The sequence below is a fragment of the Carassius gibelio genome, chromosome A3 (genome assembly GCF_023724105.1).
Source record: "Carassius gibelio isolate Cgi1373 ecotype wild population from Czech Republic chromosome A3, carGib1.2-hapl.c, whole genome shotgun sequence".
Lineage (NCBI taxonomy): Eukaryota > Metazoa > Chordata > Actinopteri > Cypriniformes > Cyprinidae > Carassius > Carassius gibelio.
In genome coordinates this window covers 31,019,979-31,046,896 of record NC_068373.1, presented here as the reverse complement: position 1 = coordinate 31,046,896, position 26,918 = coordinate 31,019,979, and the positions used below count along the sequence as shown (strand labels likewise).

Here is a 26,918-nt window from a genome sequence, read left to right as displayed (position 1 = left end):
GGTCAGATGCTCCAGACTTAAAGACTGGAGTTATAACAGCCGTTTTCCATTGCTGAGGGAATCCATTTGATCTTATGGATAAATTTACTACATGTGTAACTGGCATTAAGAGGAGAGAACTGTGTTTTTTTATAAAAGCTGTATCCAAGCCAAAGTTATCATTGCCCTTAGATTGCCGTAACTGTCTAAAAACAGGAGTTTCTCTCTGGTCTACCTCTTTTATACGAATGTGTTTTAATTGTACTGGTTGAAAATCGTCAGCCAATTCCTCAGCTGCTTGGATAAAAAATCTACTAAATTGGTTTGCAATTTTAGTCCTTTCGTTACTGACGATTCCATCTATATCTAATTCCACTATAGATTTCTAAAAAATATATTTCTGAATCACATCTGTTAGTGTTTTCATCATTGTAGTATACAGCAGGTATCTAAATTATGAGTTTGCTTAACATTTCTGCCTCATGGTTCATATAATCTGTATTTCTTTGAAGTCAAGTGAGTTGAATTGTTATTAAGCTATATGTTAGGGCATACAAAAGAAAGAAATGTGCCTCACAGAACAACAGTGCTGTATAGAGATCACTAATGTGTCGTCATCATGACGTATTCCCAGTGGTGAACACAAAGCATTTTGGGAATCCGCGGCACAAACATTAGGTGCCAGACTTATTTGCATGGAGGGAAGAACGCAGTGTTCAAGATGCCGTCTACCTGCTGTGTTATAAACTATCGTTCTCACGATAGAAGTGGCATAAAGCATGGAAAAATAATAGTGCAAGCCATGTTTCAGAGGTGACAAAAAGGCAACGAATGGCATGGATAGCAGCGGTAAGGAGGCCAAGATTACCTTCGATAACACTCCACCACACATGATGTGTGTTCAAAGCATTTTCACAAAGGTAAGTTACAATTACTCTCTGTAAATGTTAACTGTTAACTAGCATGACATGGCTAGAAAATGAGCTAGTTACCAATGTACTAAAGCGTAACGATAATCAGTTTTAAATGTTGTACATCTATGCTACATTGCAATTTATTTGGTGACTCTGTTTGCAGTCAAACCTGCCTATGAATTGTTGGGAGTGTGATCCTGCTTTGATTGCAGGAATAAATTAGTTTAAAGTATATTAAAATAGAAAACTTATTTTAAATTGTCATAATATTTCACAATATTACTGTTTTTATTATTATTATTTTTTTAATCAAATAAATGCAGCCTTGGTGAGCAGAAGATGCTTCTTTTAAAAATAATAAAAAATCTTATTGACCCCAAACTTTTGAACGGTAGTGTATGTTTCCCCCTGTGTAAAGCTAATCTGGATTCCTTAGGAATAGAGGTTTTGATATTGACACGATTTCTTTATATTGTTACTGTCAGACACTACACCTGAGATAGAAGATCCTGAGAATCCTCCTCCATCACCGGACACTGTCCACACCGGTCATGAGACTGAGCTGAAGACTTTGCTGGATAATAATTGTGGTTGAGTGCTGTGCTTTGACCAATATGTGTCCAAGTATTGTTGTGAAGGCATCATGTTAGAATTATACACCATGCTCACATCTAATATATAAATGTTTTTTTGTTTTCTAAAAAAAAAAAAAAAAAATGTCTCTTCTCACATGTAATGTTTTTTTTTAGCCATGTCTGTAAATAAAATACACACAGATTGAATGAAATTCTGCCTCCTTTATCTGTATGAAAGAAGAATTGTGCAAAATCAGTGTTCTTTGGTTGCAAACACAATTACATAACTTATAGTAATAACAACCAACTTTATTTCAGTTTCTTTACATATTTAACATGTAAATACATTTAGATGAATACATTTACATTTATAAAGTGTCCATAGAAATGATGAGAAACTGAAAATGTATAAAGTAGGTTTAGTTGTGGGTGAGAAGTCACAGACACATGACTCTTCTCTGGCTGGTGCGCTGCTGAGTCCCACGCAGTATAAATGAACGGTAGTGTATGTTGTACAGGACAGTTCTGATTATCGCAAGCAAACATGTCATCAAGCTCTTCAGGCTGTCTGCAAAAGCACCACAACACAGCCTTTTCACATGCCCTTCTTTTGGGCTGGAGGGTGTTACCTTGACCAGACGCTCTGCTCGTTAGGATCGAGTCCTTTGATTCTCTTTATTTTCTCGTCATATCTCATCTTTGCATTAGGATTTAGTTTTAGTCGGTATGCTTCGACAATGTTTTCTTTAGCCCGCTGCATTTTGTAGGATTATATTCTGTTTTTCACGCTAATTTTTCATTATTTTCATCCCAGAACACTAGCCTGCTATGCAAGACCATGCTAACTGGCCAAACATACCCATAATTCTTTGTGTTCTGATGACGTTGCCGCCCAGTTTGTACTCTATACAGTATAGGTGGCCAACCAGAATTAGCTTTTTACCATCACAGGCACAAGTTATCAAGCAAACACATCCAATTTTCACAAATAACCGTCAACTTTGCCTAGCCAGTGTTACATTTGACGACTGAAGTTGAAGTAAAACACTCTTATTAAAATATTTGTGTTTTGTGAATGGTCAACCCTTCCCCATTCTGCAGATATTATTGCTTCTTGTTTGTGCATTGTAAATCACAGAAAGTCTACAAAATGTCTCCTAAAAACTTTTTGTCACCTCCTTTCATCAAAGGTAAAGTCATTGCATTGTTTTTTGGGTTTTTTTTTAATTTCCCACCTTATTTCAAATTACTGACTCACACTTTTTTATCTTAATTTTACAAGTTGAAAATTACAAAACAACACATGCACAGCACTGGCTGACTGATAATGGCTGTTGGGTGTTCTCCGAGTCCGATCGACTTGGATATATCACACAATGTTAAACATTGTGACCTGAAGTAATGGATTGGGACCCGAACCGGACCCGGCTGACCATTTAAAATATAGCCTCGAATCTGTACGGATCCTCAGGTCTCAGGTTCTCCGTGTAAACCTCTATGTAGGATTGACACAGGATTGCTGTATGTAGGATTCCTCAGACTTGGTACACACCGGTTGCCAGATTGAGGACACCAACCGGAACGAGCACACCTGACGATGCACAGCAAAAATCACTGTAGGTTGATCAGCTAATGCATATACGTTAGCAATATTTGTATTGTCTGCAAATTATAAACCACCTCAGGATACACATCAGCTAACTAGCTTTAGCTAATTCTTTTGCTGGCAAGGAGAAAATCAGCCAACTCGGCATGTGTTTTAAAACCTTTGTCTGTTTTAAGTTGTCTTCAACTCTCAAACACATTTCCAATATTTATACACCTTCTATTATAACGTTGATCAGACAAAAGTGATGTGACATTCAGCCAAGTATGGTGACCCATACTCAGAATTTGTGCTCTGTATTTAACCCATCCAAAGTGCACACACACACAGCAGTTAACACACACACACACACTGTGAGCACACACACCCAGAGCAGTGTTCATCATTTATGCTGCGGCGCCCGGGGAGCAGTTGGGGGGTTCGGTGCTTTGCTCAAGGACACCTAAGTCGGCTCAAGACTTAAACCCACAACTCTAGGGTTAGGAGTCAAACTTTTTAACCACTAGGCTACGACTTCCCAAAGAGCAGGTCATTTGTAACTCCAAGGAGAGCAGTCTCAGTACTATGATACGGTCTAAATCCTGACTGGAAATCCTCACATATACCATTTTCTCTATAGTGCACTGTCTGATGTGATACTGTATCTGACGACTGAATGGTTACAATTTTATCTCTAATAGTATCAATTTTAGAAGTAAAGTAGTTCATAAAGTCATTACTGCTGTGATGTTGGTAAATTTCAACATTTGTTGATGCTTTATTTTTCATTAATTTAGCCACTGTATTGAATAAACTAGAGCACTTTCATCAGGTTTCTCAGTGGGTGCATCACTGAGTGGGGAGAACCTGTTTAATGTTTTGATCGGAACAGAAGAGCGGTGTTTTGACCCACGACTATGCTGCCTCACCGTCACCCACTTGCCCTGCTGCAGGGGCTCTGTTGCTGGAACCGGACAATGTACAGGAATCCCTGAGCTAGACGCATCCAAAGCCGTATCTAGAGCCCTAACATTCTTACTGTCCTCAATTAAAGTTTGTATGCGTGTCTCTAATTCTGAAATCTTCTCTGTCAGCCTAACTATTTCCCTGCATTTATCACATGTGAATCCCTCATCAGCGACAGAGATAGATAAACTGTACATGTGGCAAGAGGTGAAAATAACAACAGCAGGAGAAGAAGCCATTACTCTCCGTGATGGATGAATGATTCTGACTTGCAACGTGAATGACATGCTAACCAGCTAACAAATGCTAATGCACTGTACTCGCAGTTTTAGGATAAAAGCTAACAATCCAATTAATCATATTAGCTTGATAGTATAATATTAGAAATATGGTGGGAATTAATTTATATTTTATCACTTTAAACAACAGAGAGTGATAGAAAGATAGAGATTTAACATAAAATAAATAACTTGTCTTATTCTTTATTTCATCTTACATTTATTTAATCTGAAGTAACAATTTAGTTTTTTAGTTACGTAACCTCACTGAAAAAAAATATTAATTTAAATTACTATTTTTTTATGGTAAGTGGTTGCAATCAATTTATTTTAGCTCTGTTCATATAAACAAATTTAGAAGATTAACTTTCAGCAAAATTTGTTTATTTAAATGTAGATTAAATAAATTGATTGCAACCACTTACCAATTTTTTTTTGTTGTAAATTAAATGAATAATTTTTTCAGTGCTCTTCAGTATTGACTTTTATTTTTATTTTTTACAGGAAAAGCAGTTTTACAAGCAATAAATAAATACATAAATATGAGTATTTAACTGTCAAGACAGGCTGTTTAAAAAAATCATATAATTCAATATATATAGATAGATAGATAGATAGATAGATAGATAGATAGATAGATAGATAGAGAGATAGATAGATGTGTGTGTGTGTGTGTGTGTGTGTGTGTGTGTGTGTGTGTGTGTGTGTATTTATTCATGAAACAATGCCTGACTGAATAAAACACTTTGTTGGTTAAACCTCTCCATTTCTCCCCAGATACGCATGATGTCATCGTTCTGTTTTCTCATTGGTTAAAACATCTACCGCTATTTTCTGTAAATAGTTTTCTGTTACTGTGATCTCTAGCGTCAGCGATATAAAAATTGGGGGGAAAAAATACACATACTTAAAGACTTTCAGTAATGGAAACGAGTGTGGCGACGAAGATCTTTGCTCTGCTTTGTGTTTTTCTGCTTTATGGGGCTCCACCTTCACTTCAAACAGGTAAATGATTTAAAGTTGTGGGATTTATCAGAGAAGCTAACAGAAAGATTAAACAAGATTAAAATCGTCTTTGTTACGAAAGAAATTCAATTTGAAAAGAAATGCATGCTATAGGCTATATATATATATATATATATATATATATATATATATATATATATATATATATTATGTATATATATATTATGTATATATATATATATATATATATATATATATATATATATATAAGAACATCAGTTTTCCAGAGAATTTCTATGAACAACAAAAAAAGTTATGTCATTTAACTCTTCCAATCAATATAAATTCAATTTGAATACATGCTGTTTCATGCTGAACTCAAAGCTTCAAAACGAATCCAGACACACCAAACACATAATACAAGTAGCCAAACATCTGGCACAGTCGTCTAAACATTAGATTAGACAGGCATTCTTCAGGTTTTGGTAGCCCAAAATGAATTTAACTTGGCCAAAAAAAAAAAAAAAGACATTGGCTGAACTTTACTGTGGAAAAATCAGCATGATCAGCAAAAACTAGTAGCATACCGTGATGTAACGATTTAATAAACTTATGATGCGATAACATTCACTATACAGATTACACCATACAATTTTCTTACAAGTTATTTGTTTATTTATTTATTTACAAAATGAGATTTAAGACTAATTATGAATGAAAATGTGTTCTTTTATTATCAGACAAAAAAATTCTTGTTTGTGAAAATGAAAAAAAAATGAAATGTTAAATAATACAAATATCTTGTCATTTTAAAACAAATCCTTAAATAAAAAGAATCATACAACTAAAATAAATATTTAAGTTTAAACATAATTTTTTAGATCAGAGGAAACCATTTTAATTACTAATCAAAAAAAGGAATAGGAATGTTGTCCCATTCTCGTCTAATACAGGCTTCTAGTTGCTCAACTGTCTTAGGTCTTCTTTGTCACATTTTCCTCTTTATGATGCACCAAATGTTTTCTATGGGTGAAAGATCTGGACTGCAGGCTGGCCATTTCAGTTCCGAGATCTTTCTTCTACACAGCAATGATGTTGTAATTGATGCAGTATTTGGTCTGGCATTGTCATGTTGGAAAATGCAAGGTCTTCCCTGAAAGAGACGACGTCTGGATGGGAGCATATGTTGTTCTAGAACTTGGATATACCTTTCAGCATTGATGATACCTTTCCAGATGCGTAAGCTGCCCATGCCACACACATGACCCGGGTTTATAGTATAAAACGAAACAGGAATCATAAATCATTGTGGTTTTGTTCTGCCTTCCTTCTGAGTATCTCTGTATGCACTTCTCCAGCCTCGCTCTTGCCTATTTAAACACTGCCTGATTCTCTGTCGACTCTAAATGTGATAATGCTCAACAGCTCAGCGCTACCATAGCTATAGCAATGTAAATCATTTTTACCATGCAATTAAAGCTACTAGAATTTGTATCTACTGTAACGGTAGATAAAAGAGGAGGAAGCAATTGCAGGCGATCAGATGTAGTTTATTGAGAAAGAGAGTCCAGGATGTTGGCAATGGCAAGGAAGGTCTACGGTGGCGTGAGATGAGCTGGGTGGTGAAGTCGGCGGTGCAGGTGAAGGTGGTCAATGGTTGAAACCAGGAACAGACCGGAACACTGACACGAGGACGACAACACTTAATCCACTCCAGCACACGAACACGGAAGACGGTAATCCAACTAGGACACGAAGACATGAGAGAGGATCTGACAACAGAGAGAGAGCGAGGTGAGTATAAGTAGCTGAGGTGTGATGAAGGTCAGCTGGAGCGAGACAATCAACACCCAGGTGATGACAATCAACTAAACGAGCACATGGAGACAACGTAAGTACAAAAACAATCACAAAACATGACACGGAGGAAACACTGGATTTCCTACCGTGACAGTACCCTCTCCCCTAGGACGTCACCTGACGTTCCCAGCCTGCTTTACCTGTAGATTGTAATCATCTATAAGGTGATGATCCAATATGTCCCGAGCAGGAACCCAGCTTCTCTCCTCCGGACCGTAACCTTCCCAATCCACCAAGTACTGAAAACCGCGTCCCCTCCGTCTAGAGTCCAGAATACGATTAACCGAATAGGTGGTCTCCCCATTAACGAGACGAGGCGGGGGGGGAACCGGAGCAGGCGGATTAAGACGGGAAGAAATCACCGATTTAATTTTGGACACGTGGAACACGGGATGAATCCTCCTGTACGCCGGAGGAAGGCTAAGACGCACGGTTACCGGATTAATAATCTTGGTAATAGAAAACGGGCCAATAAATTTGGGAGCAAGTTTGTTAGAAACGGAACGCATAGGAATATTCTGGGTAGAAAGCCACACTCTTTGACCGACGACGTAACGGGGAGGCTTCGACCGGTGGCGATCGGCCTTAGCCTTGGTGCGCGACCTAGCCTGGAGCAGAGCTCTGCGAGCTCTGGTCCAGGTTCGGTGACACCTCTGGACTAGTGCGTGTGCGGAGGGGACCGAAACCTCGGATTCCGTACTGACAAAATTAGGTGGTTGGTACCCTAAACTACACTTAAATGGAGACATGCCCGTAGATGACACTGGCAAAGAATTGTGTGCGTACTCCACAACTGAGAGTTGCTGACACCAGGACGAAGGATTATTGGAAACCAAACATCGCAAAACCCTCTCGACATCCTGATTGGCTCGTTCGGTTTGACCATTGCTCTGGGGATGGAACCCGGAAGAAAGACTAACAGTCGCTCCTAACAATTTACAAAATTCTCGCCAAAATTTGGACACAAATTGGGGACCCCTGTCAGAAACCACGTCTGTCGGGAGGCCATGTATGCGGAAGACGTGGTCAATGACAGCTACCGCTGTTTCCTTGGCTGAAGGTAATTTGGGCAAGGGAATAAAATGAGTCGCCTTCGAGAACCGGTCCACTACGGTTAAAATCACCGTATTGCCTCTAGAGGGCGGGAGGGCGGTGATAAAATCTAGCGAAATGTGGGACCAGGGTCTTGAAGGGACAGACAGCGGTAAGAGTAACCCATCTGGAGGTCGATTGGAAGTCTTACCAATAGCGCAAACTGAACAAGCCAAGACGAAATCGTGGACGTCACGAGCCATACCAGGCCACCAAAATCGTTGCTTGACTAGAAATCTAGTTCTACTAACCCCTGGGTGACAAGCAACACTGGAACAATGACCCCACTGGAGAACGTCTGACCGTAACCCCTCCGGCACAAACAATCGGTTCGGTGGGCAACGAGCCGGGGGCGTTACCCCTTCTAAGGCGGTCAACACCTTCGATTCGACCTCCCATCTGAGCGCGGAGATAATGATGGTCCCCGGTAAAATGGGCTCGGGAGTAGCAGTACGATCGGAACGCTCAAAAAGACGGGATAAAGCATCGGGTTTGATGTTTTTGGAACCCGGCCGGTAAGAAAGTGTAAAATCGAAACGACCGAAAAACAATGCCCACCGAGCCTGCCTGGAGTTAAGTCTTTTGGCGGTTCTAATGTATTCGAGATTCTTATGGTCCGTCCATACAATGAAAGGTACACCCGACCCCTCAAGCCAGTGACGCCATTCTTCCAGTGCAAGTTTGACTGCCAACAACTCTCGATTGCCAATGTCATAATTAACTTCTGCAGGAGATAAACGGTGAGAATAATACGCGCACGGATGCACCTTTCCGTCTGAGGATGCGCGTTGGGATAACACTGCTCCTACCCCCACCTCTGACGCGTCGACCTCCACTATGAATTGACGTGAGCGATCAGGGGTGACGAGAATGGGAGCTGAAACAAAGCAGCTTTTCAGTTTGGCAAACGCAGCCTCAGCTGCGTCTGACCACCTGAACGTCAAACTAGGGGAGGTCAAGGCGGTCAGAGGAGCGGCTAGTTGGCTGAAATTGCGAATGAAACGCCGGTAAAAATTGGCGAACCCCAGAAATCTCTGCAGGGCCTTGCGAGACTCTGGGGATGGCCAATTTACCACAGCCTTAACTTTCTCAGGATCCATGCGAACACCCTCAGTCGAAATGATGTGTCCTAGAAAAGAAACAGACTGTGCATGAAAAACGCATTTCTCCGCCTTGACAAACAATCCATTCTCTAGCAACCGCAGAAGCACTCGTCGTACGTGTTGCACGTGTTCCTGGAGAGACGAAGAAAAAATCAATATGTCATCCAGGTAAACATATATGAACAGATCGACCATGTCTCGCAACACGTCATTAACGAGTGCTTGAAAGACTGCCGGCGAGTTGGTTAGCCCGAACGGCATAACGCAGTACTCAAAATGGCCTCTAGGGGTGTTAAAGGCAGTCTTCCACTCATCCCCCTCCCTGATGCGGACCAAATGATAAGCATTACGTAAGTCCAATTTAGTGAAAACGGACGCTCCCTGCAACCTCTCAAAAGCTGAAGACATAAGCGGTAAAGGATAGGTATTCTTTACCGTTATGTTGTTCAGCCCTCGGTAGTCAATGCAAGGTCGCAAGGATCCGTCCTTCTTTCCCACAAAAAAGAACCCCGCCCCCGCTGGAGAAGAAGAAGGGCGGATAAACCCCGTTGCTAGAGAACTGGATATATATTTCTCCATGGCCGCCGTCTCTGGAATAGACAAAGAATATAACTTGCCCTTAGGCGGAGAAGTACCTGGCAATAACTCTATCGCACAGTCATAGGGACGATGAGGAGGAAGAGAATCAGCACGAGACTTACTGAACACCTCCTTCAGGTCGTGGTACTCCGCGGGCACGCTAGCCAAATCCACTGCTTCCCCCTGAAACACAGACTCAGAAACATTAACACCAGCAGACAAAAGACAAGACAAATGACATTCCTCGCTCCAGCTAACCACAGATCCAAGGCGCCAATTGATCCTGGGGTTGTGTTTCTGAAGCCAGGTGTGACCGAGAACGATGGGGGATTGAGGTGAGTCCGTGATGTAAAATGATATCTCCTCAGTATGGTTGCCAGATGTTGTGAGGGAAACAGGTAAGGTGGTCTGAGTGATGTCTGGTAGTCTGTGTCCGTTGAGAGCAAAGGGTGCAATGGGGTGTTTGAGGGAGGTGAGAGGAATGTTAAGCTTACAAGCGAACTTGAAGTCCATGAAGTTACCCTCTGCCCCAGAATCCAACAAGGCGTGATGCTCGAGTGCGTGGGTGGACCACCGTAGACTCACCGGAAGGAGTGTCGATGTAGATGAGGTCTTCCTGGCAGAGATCCCACCCGATAGTAGCCTCCGTTTTACTATCGGGCTTGGTCTTTTACCGGACAACGCTGGATGTGATGTTCTTGACTGCCGCAGTATAAACATAGTCCCAGGGATCTCCGCCTGATCCTCTCCTCCCGGGAGAGCCGAGCTCGCCCCACCTGCATGGGTTCATGATCTCCCGGTGGGCTGACCGCAACATCTGAGCGCTGATACTGAGCCTCCGGTCTGTTCGCGAGAACTGTTCTCCCCCTCCGTCTGGTGGCTTGATCGAGTCGATTGTCAACTCTGATGGTGAGGTCAATCAGACTATTGAGAGAAGTGGGGAGCTCGACGGCGCGGATCTCCTGTTGGATGCGGTCAGCCAACCCATGCAGGAAGTGATCCCACTGCGCCTCTTCGTTCCACTTACACTCCGCCGCCAGGGTGCGGAACTCAATCGAGTAATCGGAGACGGACCTTTCCCCCTGACGTAGGTCCGTGAGAAGGCGAGCCGCTTCCCTCCCGGCGACGGAGCGGTCGAAGACCCGTCTCATCTCTTCCGAAAGGGCGTGGAACGAGGCACAGCAGCTGTCTTGGTTTTCCCACACCGCCGTCCCCCAGAGGGCAGCCCTTCCCGTAAGTAGTGATAAGACGAATGCCACCTTCATTTCCTCGGTGTAGAACGTGCGGGGCTGCATGGCGAAGTGCAGAGAACAATGAGACAGAAATGATCGACAGAACTCTGGCTCACCCGCATATTTCTCCGGGATGGGGAGGCGTGGTTCGGGCTGGGAAATCCCCCCGGAGACGATCGGCGGTGTGGGTGGCGTGGGAGGCGCAGCGGGTGACGGTTGTTGTTGGTGTTGCGTCTGGAGAGCGAGCTCGGACACCTTCGTCACCATTGCTTGGAAGGCTCGACCCATCTCATCTATCGCCTTGTCTTGGCGATCCATACGACCCACAGCTCGTTGCAGAAATTCTTCCAGATGAGATGGGGAGCGGTCGCCTGCTGCTTCCATGATGGTCAGATCCTTCTGTAACGGTAGATAAAAGAGGAGGAAGCAATTGCAGGCGATCAGATGTAGTTTATTGAGAAAGAGAGTCCAGGATGTTGGCAATGGCAAGGAAGGTCTACGGTGGCGTGAGATGAGCTGGGTGGTGAAGTCGGCGGTGCAGGTGAAGGTGGTCAATGGTTGAAACCAGGAACAGACCGGAACACTGACACGAGGACGACAACACTTAATCCACTCCAGCACACGAACACGGAAGACGGTAATCCAACTAGGACACGAAGACATGAGAGAGGATCTGACAACAGAGAGAGAGCGAGGTGAGTATAAGTAGCTGAGGTGTGATGAAGGTCAGCTGGAGCGAGACAATCAACACCCAGGTGATGACAATCAACTAAACGAGCACATGGAGACAACGTAAGTACAAAAACAATCACAAAACATGACACGGAGGAAACACTGGATTTCCTACCGTGACATCTACAGTATTAATAGATGACAGCAATGTGAAGTTTTTCAAATGAATCCACCACAGACCACAGACCACATGTATGTTCATTTATGGTAGGCAAGGCAAGTGTATTTATATAGCACATTTCGTACACACTGGTAATTCAAAGTGCTTTACATAAAAGAAAGTAAAATAATAATGAAGAAAAATAATAACAAGAATACAATTATTTAAAAAATTACTTATTTAAAATGAATTTAAAACAGAAAATTATTTTTTACATGAAACCAAAAAAAAAAAAAAAAAAAACAGTGAAAATATAGTGGAATCAGTTTGGACATTGCACAGAATTCATTCAATAAATGCACAGCTAAGCTGTTGAGTTTTAAGTCTAGATTTAAATGTGACTAGTGTTTTAGCACATCTGATCTCTTCTGGAAGCTGATACCAGCTGCGGGCAGCATAGTAACTAAAGGCGGACTCTCCTTGTTTTGTGTGAACCATTGGTATTTCTAACTGACTATATCCTAATGATCTGAGTGCTCTGTTAGTTTATATTCAGTGAGCATATCTGAAATATATTTCGGTCCTAGGTCATTTAGTGACACGAGTAAAAGTACTTTAAAATCAATCCTAAATGTAACTGGAAGCCAGTGTAAGGACCTGAGGACTGGTGTGATATGCTCAGATTTTCTGGTTCTAGTCAGAATCCTGGCAGCAGTGTTCTGGATGAGCTGCAGCTGTCTAATGGTCTTTTTGGGAAGGCCGGTGAGGAGCCCATTACAGTAGTCCACCCTGCTGGTGATAAAGGCATGAACAAGTTTCTCCAAGTCTTGACTGGAAACAAAACATCTAATTCTTGCAATGTTTTTTAAATGATAGTATGCTGGTTTAGTTACTGCTTTGACATGACTAAGAAACTAAGGTCTGTCTCCAGAATCACACCAAGATTCCTGACTTGATTTTTAGTTGTTTGACCCCTAGAGTCAAGGTATGCATTCACCTTGAGCACTTCATCTTTGTTTCCAAATGCAATGACTTCAGTTTTTTCCTTATTTAACTGAAGATAGTTCTGGCACATCCAACTATTAATTTCATCAATGCATTGGAAGAGGGAGTCAATGGGGCTGTAGTCATTTGGAGATAAGGCTAGGCAAATCTGGGTATCATCAGCATAGCTGTGATAGGAAATTTGGTTCTTTCTCAATATTTGACTTAGTGGGAGCATATACAGGCTAAACAAGAGCGGTGCAAGAATTTACCCTTGTGGAACTCCGCATGTCATGGACGTCCACTTAGACTTATGCTCTCCTAGACTCACATAATAGCCTCTCCCTTCTAAGTATGATCTGAATCATTTGAGTACCATCCCAGAAAGCCCGACCCAGTTTTCCAGTCTCTCTAGTATTATGTTATGATCGAGAGTGTCAAACACAGCACTGAGATTGCAATAATAGCACCGATATTTTGCCAGAGTCACAATTTAAGCGAATATCATTTATTATGTTAATGAGTTCTGTCTCTGTGCTGTGATGCGGTCGAAAACCAGATTGAAAATTGTCCAGATATCCATTTGAGTTTAAGTATTTGTTCAGCTGATTAAAAACTACCTTTTCTATAATTTTGCCTATAAAAGGAAGATTAGATATTGGTCTAAAATTGCTCAAAATGGTGTTATCAAGATTGCTCTTTTTCAGGAGGGGCTTAATAACTGCAGTTTTTAAGGAGTTTGAAAATGTCCCAGAAATAAGTGAGGCGTTCATCACTTCTAAAAGATCTGCTTCTAAGCAGTTAAGCACACTTTTGAAAAAAGATGTGGGAAGTGTGTCAAGACAACAGGTTGACGATTTTAGGTGCTTCACTATGTCTTCCAGAACTTTGCTATCAATTGTTTCAAAAATAGACATAGTATTCTTTTTTATATTGTGGCCTAATCTGTCTGTGTCACAGTGTCTGGGTTGTGTTCCCTGGGGTTCCACTAGATGTCCTCCTTTCTCACGGTGTCTGTCACCAGATCACTTCCTGTTCCCTTATATGGTCACCTTCCTCCTTGTTGTGTAATTGATTGTTCCCCCACCTGTCTCCTGTTCCCTCATTATCCTTCTGTGTATAAATACCCAGTCTGTCTTAGTCTGTGTTACGGAGTCCTTGTTTAATGTCAGTATATTATTAATGTCCGTCATTCTTGCCTTGTCTTGCCTTGTGTACGTGTCTTGTTTATGTGGATTGATGTTTTGATTTCGACCCCTGCCTGGACTGTTTACCCCTCTGGATTATCCCTTAAATAAATCATACTTACCTGCAATTGGTTCTCTCGCCGTCTTTCAAGCGTCTCGTAACGTGACAGAAGGACTCCGTCACTAAGAGAACCAGCGGTATGTCATTTTTCCGCTCCCCAGCCAAGATGGTGGAGAGGCGAGTCAAATACCTGAGGTTAATCGCCCTCCGCCAAGAGGGCAATGAAGTGGGTGCCCTAGCTCAGGTTTTCTGGTCCTTGGCCGAGGGCATGGGCTACAACGATGCGGCCCTTAAGGACTATTTTAATGGCGGCCTGGATGATCCAGTGTCTCAGGAGGAGATGGCGCAGTTGGAGACACTGGAGTTCTGGGAATTCGTGCGCTACCTGCAGCACCGGTGTCGGTGGGATGCCCCAGCCACTCCTGTCTCTTCCAGCGGGGTGGTCGTCAGCCCAGCACCACTGCACAAGATGGCCGCCAGCCCAGCGACACAACACAAGATGGCCGCCAACTTAGAGCCACAGCACAAGATGGCCGCCAGCCCAGCGCCACAGCACAAGATGGCCGCCAGCCCAGCGCCACAGCACAAGATGGCCGCCAGCCCAGCGCCACAACACAAGATGGCCACCAGCTTAGAGCCACAGCATAAGATGGCCACCAGCCCAGCGCCACAACACAAGATGGCCACTGCCTTCCAGGGGGACATTCTCGAGCGGGCCGCTGCCGTCCAGGAGGACGTTCCCAAGCGGGCCGCTGTCGTCCAGGAGGACGTTCCCGAGCGGGCCGCTGCCGTCCAGGAGGACATTCATGAGCGGGCCGCTGCCGTCCCCGAGGCGGTGCCCGAGATGGTGCCCGATGCCGAGGCGGTGCCCGAGGCCGAGGTGGTGCCCGATGCTGAGGCGGTGTTCGATGCTGTTCCAGAAACCGAGGTGGTGCCCGATGCAGAGGCGGTGCCCGATGCGGTTCCAGAGGCCGAGGCGGTGCCCGATGCTGAGGCGGTGCTCGAGGTCATTCCCGATGCGGTAACCGATGCTGTTCCAGTGACCGAGGTGGTGTCCGATGCCGAGGCAGTGCCCGAGGCTGCTCCTTAGGCCGAGGTGGTGCCCGAGACCGAGGCGGTGCCCGATGTCGAGGCGGTGCCCGAGGCTGTTCCTGTGATCGAGGCGATGCTCGATGCTGTTCCGGAGGCCGAGGCGGTGCCTGAGGCCGTTCCCGATGCGGGGCCCGAGACCGCTCCCGAGGCCGTTACAGAGGCGGTGCCCGAGACTGTTCCAGAGACAGTGCCCGAAGCCAAGGCGCCTCAGGTCTTCACAGACAGTCCAGAGTCGGGTCAGATTCCCGTGGACTCTCCGGAGTCGGGTCAGGTCCCGGTGGACTCTCCGGAGTCGGGTCAGGTCCCGGTGGACTCTCCGGAGTCGGGTCAGGTCCCGGTGGACTCTCCAGAGTCGAGTCAGATGCCAGTGGATCCTTCGGAGTCGAGTCAGGGGCCAGTGTACCCTCCAGAGCCAAGTCAAGTCACTGGGTTGTCTGCTGCTCCGCCCTGGGTGACCCCGACATTGACCACGAGGACGTGGTGGTCATCTGTTCCGCCCTGGGGGACTCTGGCGGCGACCACAAGAACGTGGTGGTCGTCCGCTCCGCCCTGGGGGACTTTGGCGGCGACCACGAGGACGTGGTGGTTTTCCGCTCCGCCCTGGGGGACTTTGGCCGCAACCACAAGGACGTGGTGGTCATCCGCTCTGCCCTGGGGCACTCTGGCGGTGACCACAAGGCCGTGGCAGCCTTCCGCTCCACCCTGGAGGTCGCTGGCTTTGACCAGACGGCTGTGGTGGTCCTCTGCTCCACCCTGGTGGGCGCTTCAACATGCCCTTCTTGGACTTCTGTCTGGTGTCCTTGTTTTCTGTTTTGTTGCTGTCTGTTCCCCCCAGGTAGTCTTGCCCTCCATCCCTCCCCCTGAACCTCCTCCGTTCCTCCTCCCTCCTGGTTCTCCCTGTTTTATGTTACATTTCTGGTGTTTAGTCCCCATGTTTTTCTTTTCCGGCCCTCCGTCCCTCCCCCTGAGCCTCCACCTGTCCGCCTCCCTCCTGGTCTCTGTGTTGTGTCTTGTCTTGGAGCGTCTGGGAGCCGCTCCGTAGAGGGGGGGTACTGTCACAGTGTCTGGGTTGTGTTCCCTGGGGTTCCACTAGATGTCCTCCTTTCTCACGGTGTCTGTCACCAGATCACTTCCTGTTCCCTTATATGGTCACCTTCCTCCTTGTTGTGTAATTGATTGTTCCCCCACCTGTCTCCTGTTCCCTCATTATCCTTCTGTGTATAAATACCCAGTCTGTCTTAGTCTGTGTTACGGAGTCCTTGTTTAATGTCAGTATATTATTCATGTCCGTCATTTTTGCCTTGTCTTGCCTTGTGTTCGTGTCTTGTTTATGTGGATTGATGTTTTGGTTTCGACCCCTGCCTGGACTGTTTACCCCTCTGGATTATCCCTTAAATAAATCATACTTACCTGCAATTGGTTCTCTCGCCGTCTTTCAAGCGTCTCGTAACGTGACAGTCTGACCTCTGCATTACTTGAGGATGTGCTAACCGTCTTCCTGATATTGATGATCTTCTCAGAAAAGAATGAAGCAAACTCATTGCATTTGCTGTCTGAGAGCATTTCACTGGGAATCTGACTTGGGAGATTTGTCAGTCCCTCAACAGTGGCAAAAAGACTACGACTGTTAAGTTACTGTTTATAAGGTTTGAGAAGAAATTCTGTCTAGCTGTAGCTAGTTTCACATTAAAAGCATGAAGGCTGTCTTTATAGATGCTATAGTGAATTTCAAGTTTTGTCTTCCGCCACATCCGCTCGGCTTTTCTGCATTGTCTCAGGCTGTCTTTATAGATGCTATAGTGAATTTCAAGTTTTGTCTTCCGCCACATCCGCTCGGCTTTTCTGCATTGACTTTTCATAGTCTGAACTGGTAGCTAGTGTGACGAGTCAGCTGCCTCCTCCCTGATTGTCACCGGCACCCCGTCCTAAATCTCCGCCCTTCAGCAGGCTCCCGACTGGAGTGGGTGTGTGAGAGGAGGGGCGCTGGACGAGTCAGGGCTGGTGGCGTGTGATGGGGCACAGCTGAAGGAAATGGCCCCTCGCGCCCCGGACAGAAGAGGGGAGTGCGTGCGGCCACCGGACTCCGCCCCTTACCTGGACCCTTCCTCCATGAACACTGCCCGACCCACACGAACCCTGCAGCACGACGAGGACTCCAGATTCCCTGTTATTTTTGGACACTCTTCCCCTTTGGCCACCTTTTATCCCGTTTTATTTAATTTCTGTTAATATAAACATCTCTCCGAGGCCTGACGCCACGCCCACTGTGTCTGTTTTGTGCTCCTCCCATGACACTAGGTAAACACTCAGTAATATATATTGGAATATCACCATGGTCGCGCCGAGTCAATATTTATTCAGATTATATGTAGCTAGTATGAGTTACAAAATGTGTTCCCTATGTTCAAATTTGGCCGCAATAATAATGCAAAAACTGACACTTCAAATTGACCTTTAAATGTGAACTTTTACAAAAAGTAGTCTTTATAATCTAAATAATGTATATAACCAAATGCAGAATCTAATAAAAGTAATTATGTTTAAAAACAATGTTTGGGGCAACTAACTGCTATACAGCCATGTAGTGGTTACACCATAGTGCATCATTTAGAGTAGATATTTAGTAAACATTGAAGAGGTTGTGGGTAAGTGTCATTGTTCAAACGAGGTAAATCGGTGTTGACTCGGTTAATTTCAGAGTTTAATTTTAACTGTGTGAAGATCATGACACATGAAAGTAGTTTAATTTAGCTGTATTGCTTTTCCTTGCAGAGAAGCACTCGCTGTATTACATTTACACGGCTCTGTCCAAACCTGTGGATCTGCCGGGCATCTATCAGTTCAGTGCTATGGGTCTGCTAGATGACAGAGAGATTGACTATTACAATAGTGAGGAACAGAGGAAGATTCCCAAACAGCACTGGATGAAAGAGAAAATGCAGGAGGATTACTGGGAAAAAGGCACCCAGTCCAGAAAGAGCAAAGAACAGTGGTTTAATGTGAATGTTGACATTCTGATGAAACGTATGAGACACAATGAATCAGGTGAGAAACATTCACACAGATAAACCTGCAGATACACTATAATTTAATTTATATATTCATCTCACAGACATTCTGTCTCCATTTCAGATCTTCATGTTCTTCAGTGGAGACATGGTTGTGAAATTGAGAAACAAGGAGATGAAGTGAAGTTTCTCAGAGGCATTGATGAGTACAGCTACGATGGAGCAAACTTTCTGTCTTTTGATGATAAAGAGTCTCAGTGGGTCGCCTCAGTTGATGAAGCTCTACCAACCAAGAGAAAATGGGACAATGTGCCGATCCTAAACCAATACACCAAAGGATACCTGGAGAAAGAGTGTGTGGACTGGCTCAACAAATTCAGAGACTATGGCGATGAGGAGCTCAGAAACGGCTGTAAGTAGATCCGTTTGTATTTGTTTGATGATCTGCTGTAGATGCAACTTACTGATAGTTTACTGTGTTTTCAGCTCCTCCAGATGTTCATGTGTTTGCAAAAAGGTCTTTCAGAGACAAAACCAAGCGGAGACTCACCTGTCTGGCCACCGGGTTCTACCCCAAAGACACATTCTTGACCATCAGAAAATATCGCTCACCTATGCCTGAAGATGAGGTTGAATCCACAGGAATCAGACCAAACCATGATGGGACCTTTCAAATGAAGAAGAGTGTGATTATCCAGGAGGAAGAAAAAGATGATTTAGATTGTTTTGTTGGTCACAGAACCCTCAAAGAAACAATTATCGTCAGATGGGGTAGGCAAACTAAAATAATTAAAGGGGTCATATGATGCTGCTATAAAGAACATTATTTTGTGTATTTGGTGTAATACATTGGGTTTATGTGGTTTAAGGTAAAAAAAAAATAATCATATATGCACTTTATAGACGCTTTTATCAAAAGCGACTTCTAGTGCATTCAGGGTATATATATATTTTTTTACCAGTATGCGTGTGCCCTGGGAATTGAACCCGCGACCTTTTGCGCTGTTAACACAATGCTCTACCACTGAGCCACAGGCTCATCTATAGCCCACCTTTTTGAAACGTGTCAATTTCTACAAATCTCATCGGTCTGAAAAGTGAGGTGTGCTCTGATTGGCCAGCAATCCAGTGTATTGTGATTGACCGAGTACCTCAAGCGTGTGACGGAAATGTTACACCCTTACACCCCTTACTGTGATGCTGTATCCCAGCATGACCAGACAAACCGCAGGCAGATCAGGAATCTCCTCATCCTCCATAAAATACACTGCACACATTTTAATATCTGGGTTGGACGGTTCTGGAACAGTGTTGTAAATACATCTTAACCACTGATTTCTAGTCCTCCAGGCATGGTGAAGCGAATATCATCCTCTTTTGGAAGGCCTAAGCTGTCTCCCTGTAAAAACAAGGGCCGTATTCATAAAGATTCTAAGAATCCTCTCAGAAAACTCTTAAATTAGCTTAAATACTTTTACGTAGGAGTCTTAGCTTAAGAGCGATTCGGGACCGATCTGAGAGCAACTCTGAGTAAAAAGACAAAAAGACAAAAACTTTCATCTTAGTGAGGAGGCGGGGTTGGCCCCGTTGCTATGTATGACACAATCTTTTGAAGACTGTGATTGGTTGGTTGTCCAAGAAGGAAAAAAAGAGTGATTTTAAGTATATGGAATCAAAACCAAGAAGGGCAAGAAAGCCAAACTGGACAGAGGAACAGTGTTTACTGTTAGCCCAGTTAGTGGATGAACACAAGGCCATTCTTAAAGGAAAATTCGGGCCGGGTGTCACAGCAAGGGACAAGAAGCAGACATGGGAGCGTATTGTCACGACTCGTGATGCAAGGAACGAGGAGAGAGAACCAATAGCAGGTAAGTATCTTTTATTAAAGGGTAATCCAAACAGGTAAACAAGCCAGGCAGGGTCAAAACCAGTAGATCCAAAACGTAACATAAACAGGACAAGAACACAAGGCAAGGCAAGAATGACGGACATGAATTAACTTTAACATTAAACAAGGACTCCGTAGCACAGACTAAGACAGACCGGGTATTTATACACAGAAGGATAATGGGGAAACAGGAGACAGGTGGCGAACAATCAATTACACAACAAGGAGGAAGGTGACCAAATAAGGGAACAGGAAGTGATCTGGTGACAGACACCGTGAGAAAGGAGGACATCTAGTGGAACCCCAGGGAACAACAACCCAGACACTGTGACAGTACCCCCCCTCTACGGAGCGGCTCCCAGACGCTCCATGACAAGACACAACACAGAGACCAGGAGGGAGGCGGACAGGTGGAGGCTCAGGGGGAGGGCCGGAGGGCCGGAAAAGAAAAACATGGGGAACAAACACCAGAAATGTAAACATAAAACAGGGAGACCAGGAGGGAGGAGGACCGGAGGAGGTTCAGGGGGAGGGACGGAGGGCCAGACTAACTGAGGGGAACAGGCAGAAACATAACAAAAATCAAAAACACAAAACAGAAGTCCATGAAGGACATAATGTGGCGCCCACCAGGGCGGAGCCGAAGACCACCACAGCCATGTGGTCGAAGCCAGAACCCTCCAGGGCAGAGCGGAGGACCACCACAACTGAGTGGTCAGGGCGGAAGCCCCCCAGGGCGGAGCAGAAGACCACCACGTCCTTGTGGTCGCCGCCAGAGTCCCCCAGGGCGGAGCGGATGACCACCACATCTTTGTGGTCAAGGCCGGAGTCCACCAGGGTGGAGCGGAAGACCACCACTGCCATGTGGTCGAAGCCAGAGCCCTCCAGGGCGGAGCGGAAGACCACCACAACTGTGTGGTCAGGGCGGAAGCCCCCCAAGGCGGAGCTGACCTCTGTGCGGCCGGACCAACGGGACTACGAAACTCCGGTAATCCCCTGGTGTCTTAACTGGACTCCAGAAAATCGGTGACATGACCTGACTCTGGAGGGTCAGCTGTGACTATCCCTGACTCCGGAGGGTCAGCGGTGACTAGCCTTGACTCCGGAGAGTCCACCGGAACCTGACTCGACTCCGTAGAGTCCACCGGAACCTGACTCGACTCCGTAGAGTCCACCGGAACCTGACTCGACTCTGGAGAGTCCGCAGGAACCTGACTCGACTCCGGAGAGTTCGCAGGAACATGACTCGACTCCGGAGAGTTCACAGGAACATGACTCGACTCCGGAGAGTTCGCAGGAACATGACTCGACTCCGGAGAGTTCGCAGGAACATGACTCGACTCCGGAGAGTTCGCAAGAACATGACTCGACTCTGAACTGTTCACGGGAACATGACTCGACTCTGGAGAGTTCACCGGAACCTGACTCGATTCCAGAGAGTCCACCGGTACCTGACTCGATTCCAGAGAGTCCACCGGTACCTGACTTGATTCCAGAGAGTCCACCGGTATCTGACTCGACTCCAGAGAGTCCACGTGAATCTGCCTCGCCTCTGGAGAGTTCACAGGAACATGACTCGACTCTGAACTGTCTGTGGAGACCTGAGGCGCCTCTGCTTCGGGCACTGCCTCTGGAACGGCCTCGGGCACCGCCTCAGCATCGGCCACCACCTTGGCCTCGGGCACAGCATCGGGCACCGCCTCGGCCTCCGGTACAGCATCGGGCATCGCCTCGACCTCCGGAACAGCATCGGGCACCACCTTGGCCTCGGGAACAACCTCAGCCACCACCTCGGTCTCTGGATCAGCATCTGGCACCGCCTCGGCATCGAGCACTGCCTCGACCTCGGGCACCGCCTCGGGGATGGAAGCGGCCCGCTCGGGAACGTCCTCCTGGACGACAGCGGCCCGCTCGGGAACGTTCTCCAGGCTTAGAGGAACGGTAGAAGCCTGTCTCCTCGTCCTCCGCCCTCTACGAGAATGAGTCGTTCCCGCTCGGGAATGTTCTCCAGGCTTAGAGGAACGGTAGAAGCCTGTCTCCTCGTCCTCCGCCCTCTACGAGAATGAGTCGGTGGCACCTTGACTGACGACTCAGACGTTGAGTCGGCCATCTTGTGCTGTGACTCTAAGCTGGTGGTCATCTTGTGCTGTGGCGCTGGGCTGGCGGCCATCTTGTGCTGTGGCGCTGGGCTGGCAGCCATTTTGTGCTGTGGCGCTGGGCTGGCGGCCATCTTGGGTTGTGGTGCTGGCTCAGAAGCTTTGACGTGACTAGTCTTGGGAACCTCCAGGATCTATGACAGCCTGGAGAAATACTCCAAGAATGAGTCAGCGGCCATCTTGGGTGTAGGCTCTGAGCTGGTGGCCATCTGGTACTGTGGAGTGAGGCTGGCCTCCATCTTGCCTCGTGGTGCGGGGTTGGTGGCCATGCACCGCAGCGGCACTGGGTTGGCGGCCATCTTGTGCTGCGGTGCGGGGCTGGCGGCCATCTTGTGTTGTGGTACTGGGCTGGTGACCACTTGGTGCTGTGGTGCTGGGCTGGCGGCCATCTTGTGCTGTGGCGCTGGGCTGGCAGCCATTTTGCTTCGTGGTGCTGGGTTGGTGGCCATGCACCGCCGCGGCGCTGGGTTGGCGTCCTTTCTGCCTCTTGGTGCTGATCTAGCGGCCATCATGGGCAGTGGCGCCACCATGGCGGGCGTGTGCTTCCTCTCACCTCTCCGCTCGCCATGGTGAGACGGTGGCTCTGACCCATTCCACAGGAGCCCCGGGTCGAAGGGGGGCCATGGTGAAGAGCGATGCTGAGTCTCCTCTCGCCCACCTCCTCCTTGGCGACCTCCCCTGGTCCCCCGGAAAACCACCAGGCGAGTTCCCTCAAAGCCGCCTCTCTCCCGCTCTGTGGCTGGGGATGGGCAGACATACCGCTGGTTCTTTTGTGGGACGGAGTCCTTCTGTCACGACTCGTGATGCAAGGAACGAGGAGAGAGAACCAATAGCAGGTAAGTATCTTTTATTAAAGGGTAATCCAAATCGGTAAACAAGCCAGGCAGGGTCAAAACCAGTAGATCCAAAACGTAACATAAACAGGACAAGAACACAAGGCAAGGCAAGGCAAGAATGACGGACATGAATTAACTTTAACATTAAACAAGGACTCCGTAGCAAAGACTAAGACAGACCGGGTATTATACACAGAAGGATAATGGGGAAACAGGAGACAGGTGGGGGAACAATCAATTACACAACAAGGAGGAAGGTGACCAAATAAGGGAACAGGAAGTGATCTGGTGACAGACACCGTGAGAAAGGAGGACATCTAGTGGAACCCCAGGGAACAACAACCCAGACACTGTGACACGTATAGCACAAACTATTAACGGTTCATTCTTCCTGCTTGTGTGCACCTATAAGGCTGCTATATTCATAAATGCAGTTTATGCAAGGTGGGAATGTCCAGTAGAAACGAAATGAACTGTGACACAATAAGATGTTCTGAAAGTGCTGTAATTGTGTGATCACTCTGCTTACAGAAGGTTGTGACAGGCCCAAATCATCACTATTGCATTGTTGCATTTTCCCAGTTGCCAAATATCGTAATGTAGTGATTACTTTAATTTCTGGCGCTATGGCATTTCTGCGCTGTGTCGGAGATGTTAGCACGTCTCTAATAAGATCAGTCACAAACATGATCCCTTCACGATCTAATCTATAGCGTCTTATTAACTCACTGTCATCCATTTTTTGCAACACATTTCTTCCGCCTCTTCGTCTTTCTGCCATTTTCTCCTCTGCTAAATAAACTCTTAAGCCTCTTAAAAGTCCTCGTCTGTGCTTCTAACAAGTTTGACCTTAAGACCTCTTTTTAGGTTTAAGATGCTTTCTGAATTACTTTTTTCTTTACTAGGATTTTTTCTTTAATTTTAAAGGGGGGGGGGGGGGGTGAAATGCTCGTTTTCACTCAATCTCCTGTTAATCTTGAGTACCTATAGAGTAGTACTGCATCCTTCATAACTACAAAAAGTCTTTAGTTTTATTATATGTATAAGAGAAAGATAGTCTGTACCGTTTTTTTTCCCGGAAAAACCTGAGAGACTGGAGGCGTGACGTGTGGGCGGAGCTAAAGAATCACCAGCGCGAGTAGGCTTTTGTGTTGAGAGCGTTTGGAAGTTGTGACATTACCGTGAGGAAAAAAACATCCAAAACAAACCATGGCTAACAGTCAGATTCAGCGTATATTTATGATCCAGAATCAGATCCAGAGCCTGAAATTGAACAAGAGAAACTGTATATATTTGCTTAGCGGTTTTAGAAAATAACTAAGTTCCACTTTATGTCATCTTTTTTTTTTTTTTTTTTGTACATGTGGAAAGTGCAGTTTGATGACAACATCACATGTTGTTTACTTGATGTGCTTACGCGCCGATAGCTAAGTTAACAACACAGAGATATTTGAAGCAGTTTTACTCACCGCCTGCGGTTCCAACACACGATCGTGACCCTTTTTCGTTGGGACTGCATTATCCTTAAGAAATAAACAATATGCAAATCCGGCGTCAAACTGGGCCTTGTTTGTAAAACAAGCATCTTCGAAATAGAGGGGAACAAACACAAACACTTGCACAACTCCGTTGATGCTCTGTAAAAATAAACTCCATCCACTGGTCCCTTAATGCTGTTTCTCTTTTGGTAATCTGTGCAGGGTTGTCTTGCCCTGGCAACCAAAAACACACTTCTTTTGTGACATTTCCCGACGCTCTCGCTCTGATCAGTGAAGTCTGTTGTGCTCTCAGTGCTCTGCTATACGGGAGCGTGCGCTCTTCCGGCAGACGCGCACTTAGGACCCATATAAGGAAATTCTGCTCCATCTAACGTCACACATAGCCATACTGGAAAAATACTTTTCGAAACTTGTGACAAACCGGAAGAGGTATTTTTGGAACAAAAATACTCCTTCAAACGTACAACTTAATTTTTGAAACTTTGTCCATGTTTAGCATGGGAATCCAACTCTTTAACAGTGTAAAAAACTCAGTATGCATGAAATAGCATCTCACCCCCAAACCCCCATTCCCCCCACCCCAAAGGGTAAATGACCACATTTCTAAGAATTTTCTTAGAATTTTGACTCTAGGAGCTACTTTTTGCGTTAAGATTCTTTATGAATACGGGCACAGATGTGTCCACATGGTGCAAGACTCTAAATCCACTCCTAGAAGAGTCTTCTGCTGACTCGACAACAATACACTCTTCTTCTGCTCGTACTCCAAGACTCCTCAAATGATCGAGAAGCACAACTCAATGAGAATCTGGACACTCCTTATATACAAGACAAACATCAGTTCAATTCAAATTTCGATTAAATGAATCTGCAGTATGTGAGCACATTAGTAGATATAAGAGTAGATCTTAACACCTGCTTAGCTGAAACACAGTTTAAAAGTTTCCACACAGACTAGCCTGACCAAACCGTATTCACTGGTCACCATATCAGCAATTTTTAGAGGAAAGAAATGTGTTATATTAATATAATATTTGACCATTTTATGCAGCAGAAGAAAAGGGAACTGGCATGTGTGAGAGTTCATCATCAGTCTATTCTGGGTTCAGAGATGATCTCTGCTCGACTGAGTCCCACATGTCTCCAAACCTCAAACAGTGAGATCTCCGCTCTGAAAACACCACAACTGCTATTATTAATAATTACTTTACTAATGAAGGTCTAGAATGGCTGTCAACTATCTCAATACTGTAAGAACAAAAATTATTTCAAATAACTCATCAACATCTAAACCTCTGTAATTCTCAATAAGATCTTCATCTGACAGAAATAAAGTCAGTCTGGTTAGTAATTAATAAAGCTGGTGAAGCTGTTTGTGGAGATGTTTAATCAGATCTTGAGAGATTTAATGTCTTTTATCTTCAGTTGATTTCATCTAAGGCTGTGTCTGGAAGTCAGGTTAAACAAATTATATTTGTCTTGTATATAAGGAGCGTCCAGATTCTCATTGAGTCGTGCTTCTCAATCATTTGAGGAGTCTTGGAGTACGAGCAGAAGAAGAGTGTATTGTTGTCGAGTCAGCAGAAGACTCTTCTAGGAGTGGATTTAGAGTCTCGCACCATGTGGACACATCTGTGTTTCTACACTTCAGGACTGTTAGAGTCAGTTCAAACCAGAGAAACTAGTTCACACAGGTTTATGCTGTAGATTGGGCCTTTCCACTCTGTATGAATCCCTTTTTGGGACTTAAAAGTTGTCCTAGTAGGTTTGACAGGCCATCAGTTTGAGACCATCAGCACTGAATAAGCCTCTGGCTCTCAAGACGGTCCTATTGGCAGAGATTTATAAAGTACTAGAGACCCAGACTTGAGTAAAAGTACAAGTGCTCTATCAAAAAAGTGACTTGAGTAGAAGTTGAAGTGCTCTTTAAGCACCACACTTAAGTAGAAGTACTAAAGTATTCAACATTTTTTGTACTTAAGTATTGCAAGTAGTCTATTTCAAAATTTACTACTCAAGTACTGAAAGTAAAAGTACAAGTATTGTGTTATGTAGTTATTAAAGAGTCAAAAGTTTGGACATATTGTTTTTATTATTTCAAATGATTAACCTAAAGGACAATCACAATTCCTTTGACTGTAACTTTTTGTAGACAAAAAAAACAGATTAAAGGGTTAGTTCGCCCAATTTGCAAAATTATGTCATTAAAAACTTACCCTCATGTCGTTCCAAACCCGTAAGACCTC

General features: G+C 45.1%; 1 protein-coding gene across 1 annotated transcript; it reads left to right on the top strand.

The window, feature by feature from the left end:
• The first annotated feature begins 5,169 nt into the window (after window positions 1-5,169).
• LOC127943288 (H-2 class I histocompatibility antigen, Q10 alpha chain-like) lies at window positions 5,170-26,379 on the top strand. The gene is made up of 6 exons (XM_052539632.1): window positions 5,170-5,302; window positions 18,058-18,330; window positions 18,418-18,705; window positions 18,780-19,090; window positions 25,724-25,829; window positions 26,210-26,379. Exons 1-6 carry the CDS (start codon window positions 5,221-5,223, stop codon window positions 26,377-26,379), a joined length of 1,230 nt encoding a protein of 409 aa, XP_052395592.1. The 5' UTR covers window positions 5,170-5,220.
• Window positions 26,380-26,918: the final 539 nt, after the last annotated feature.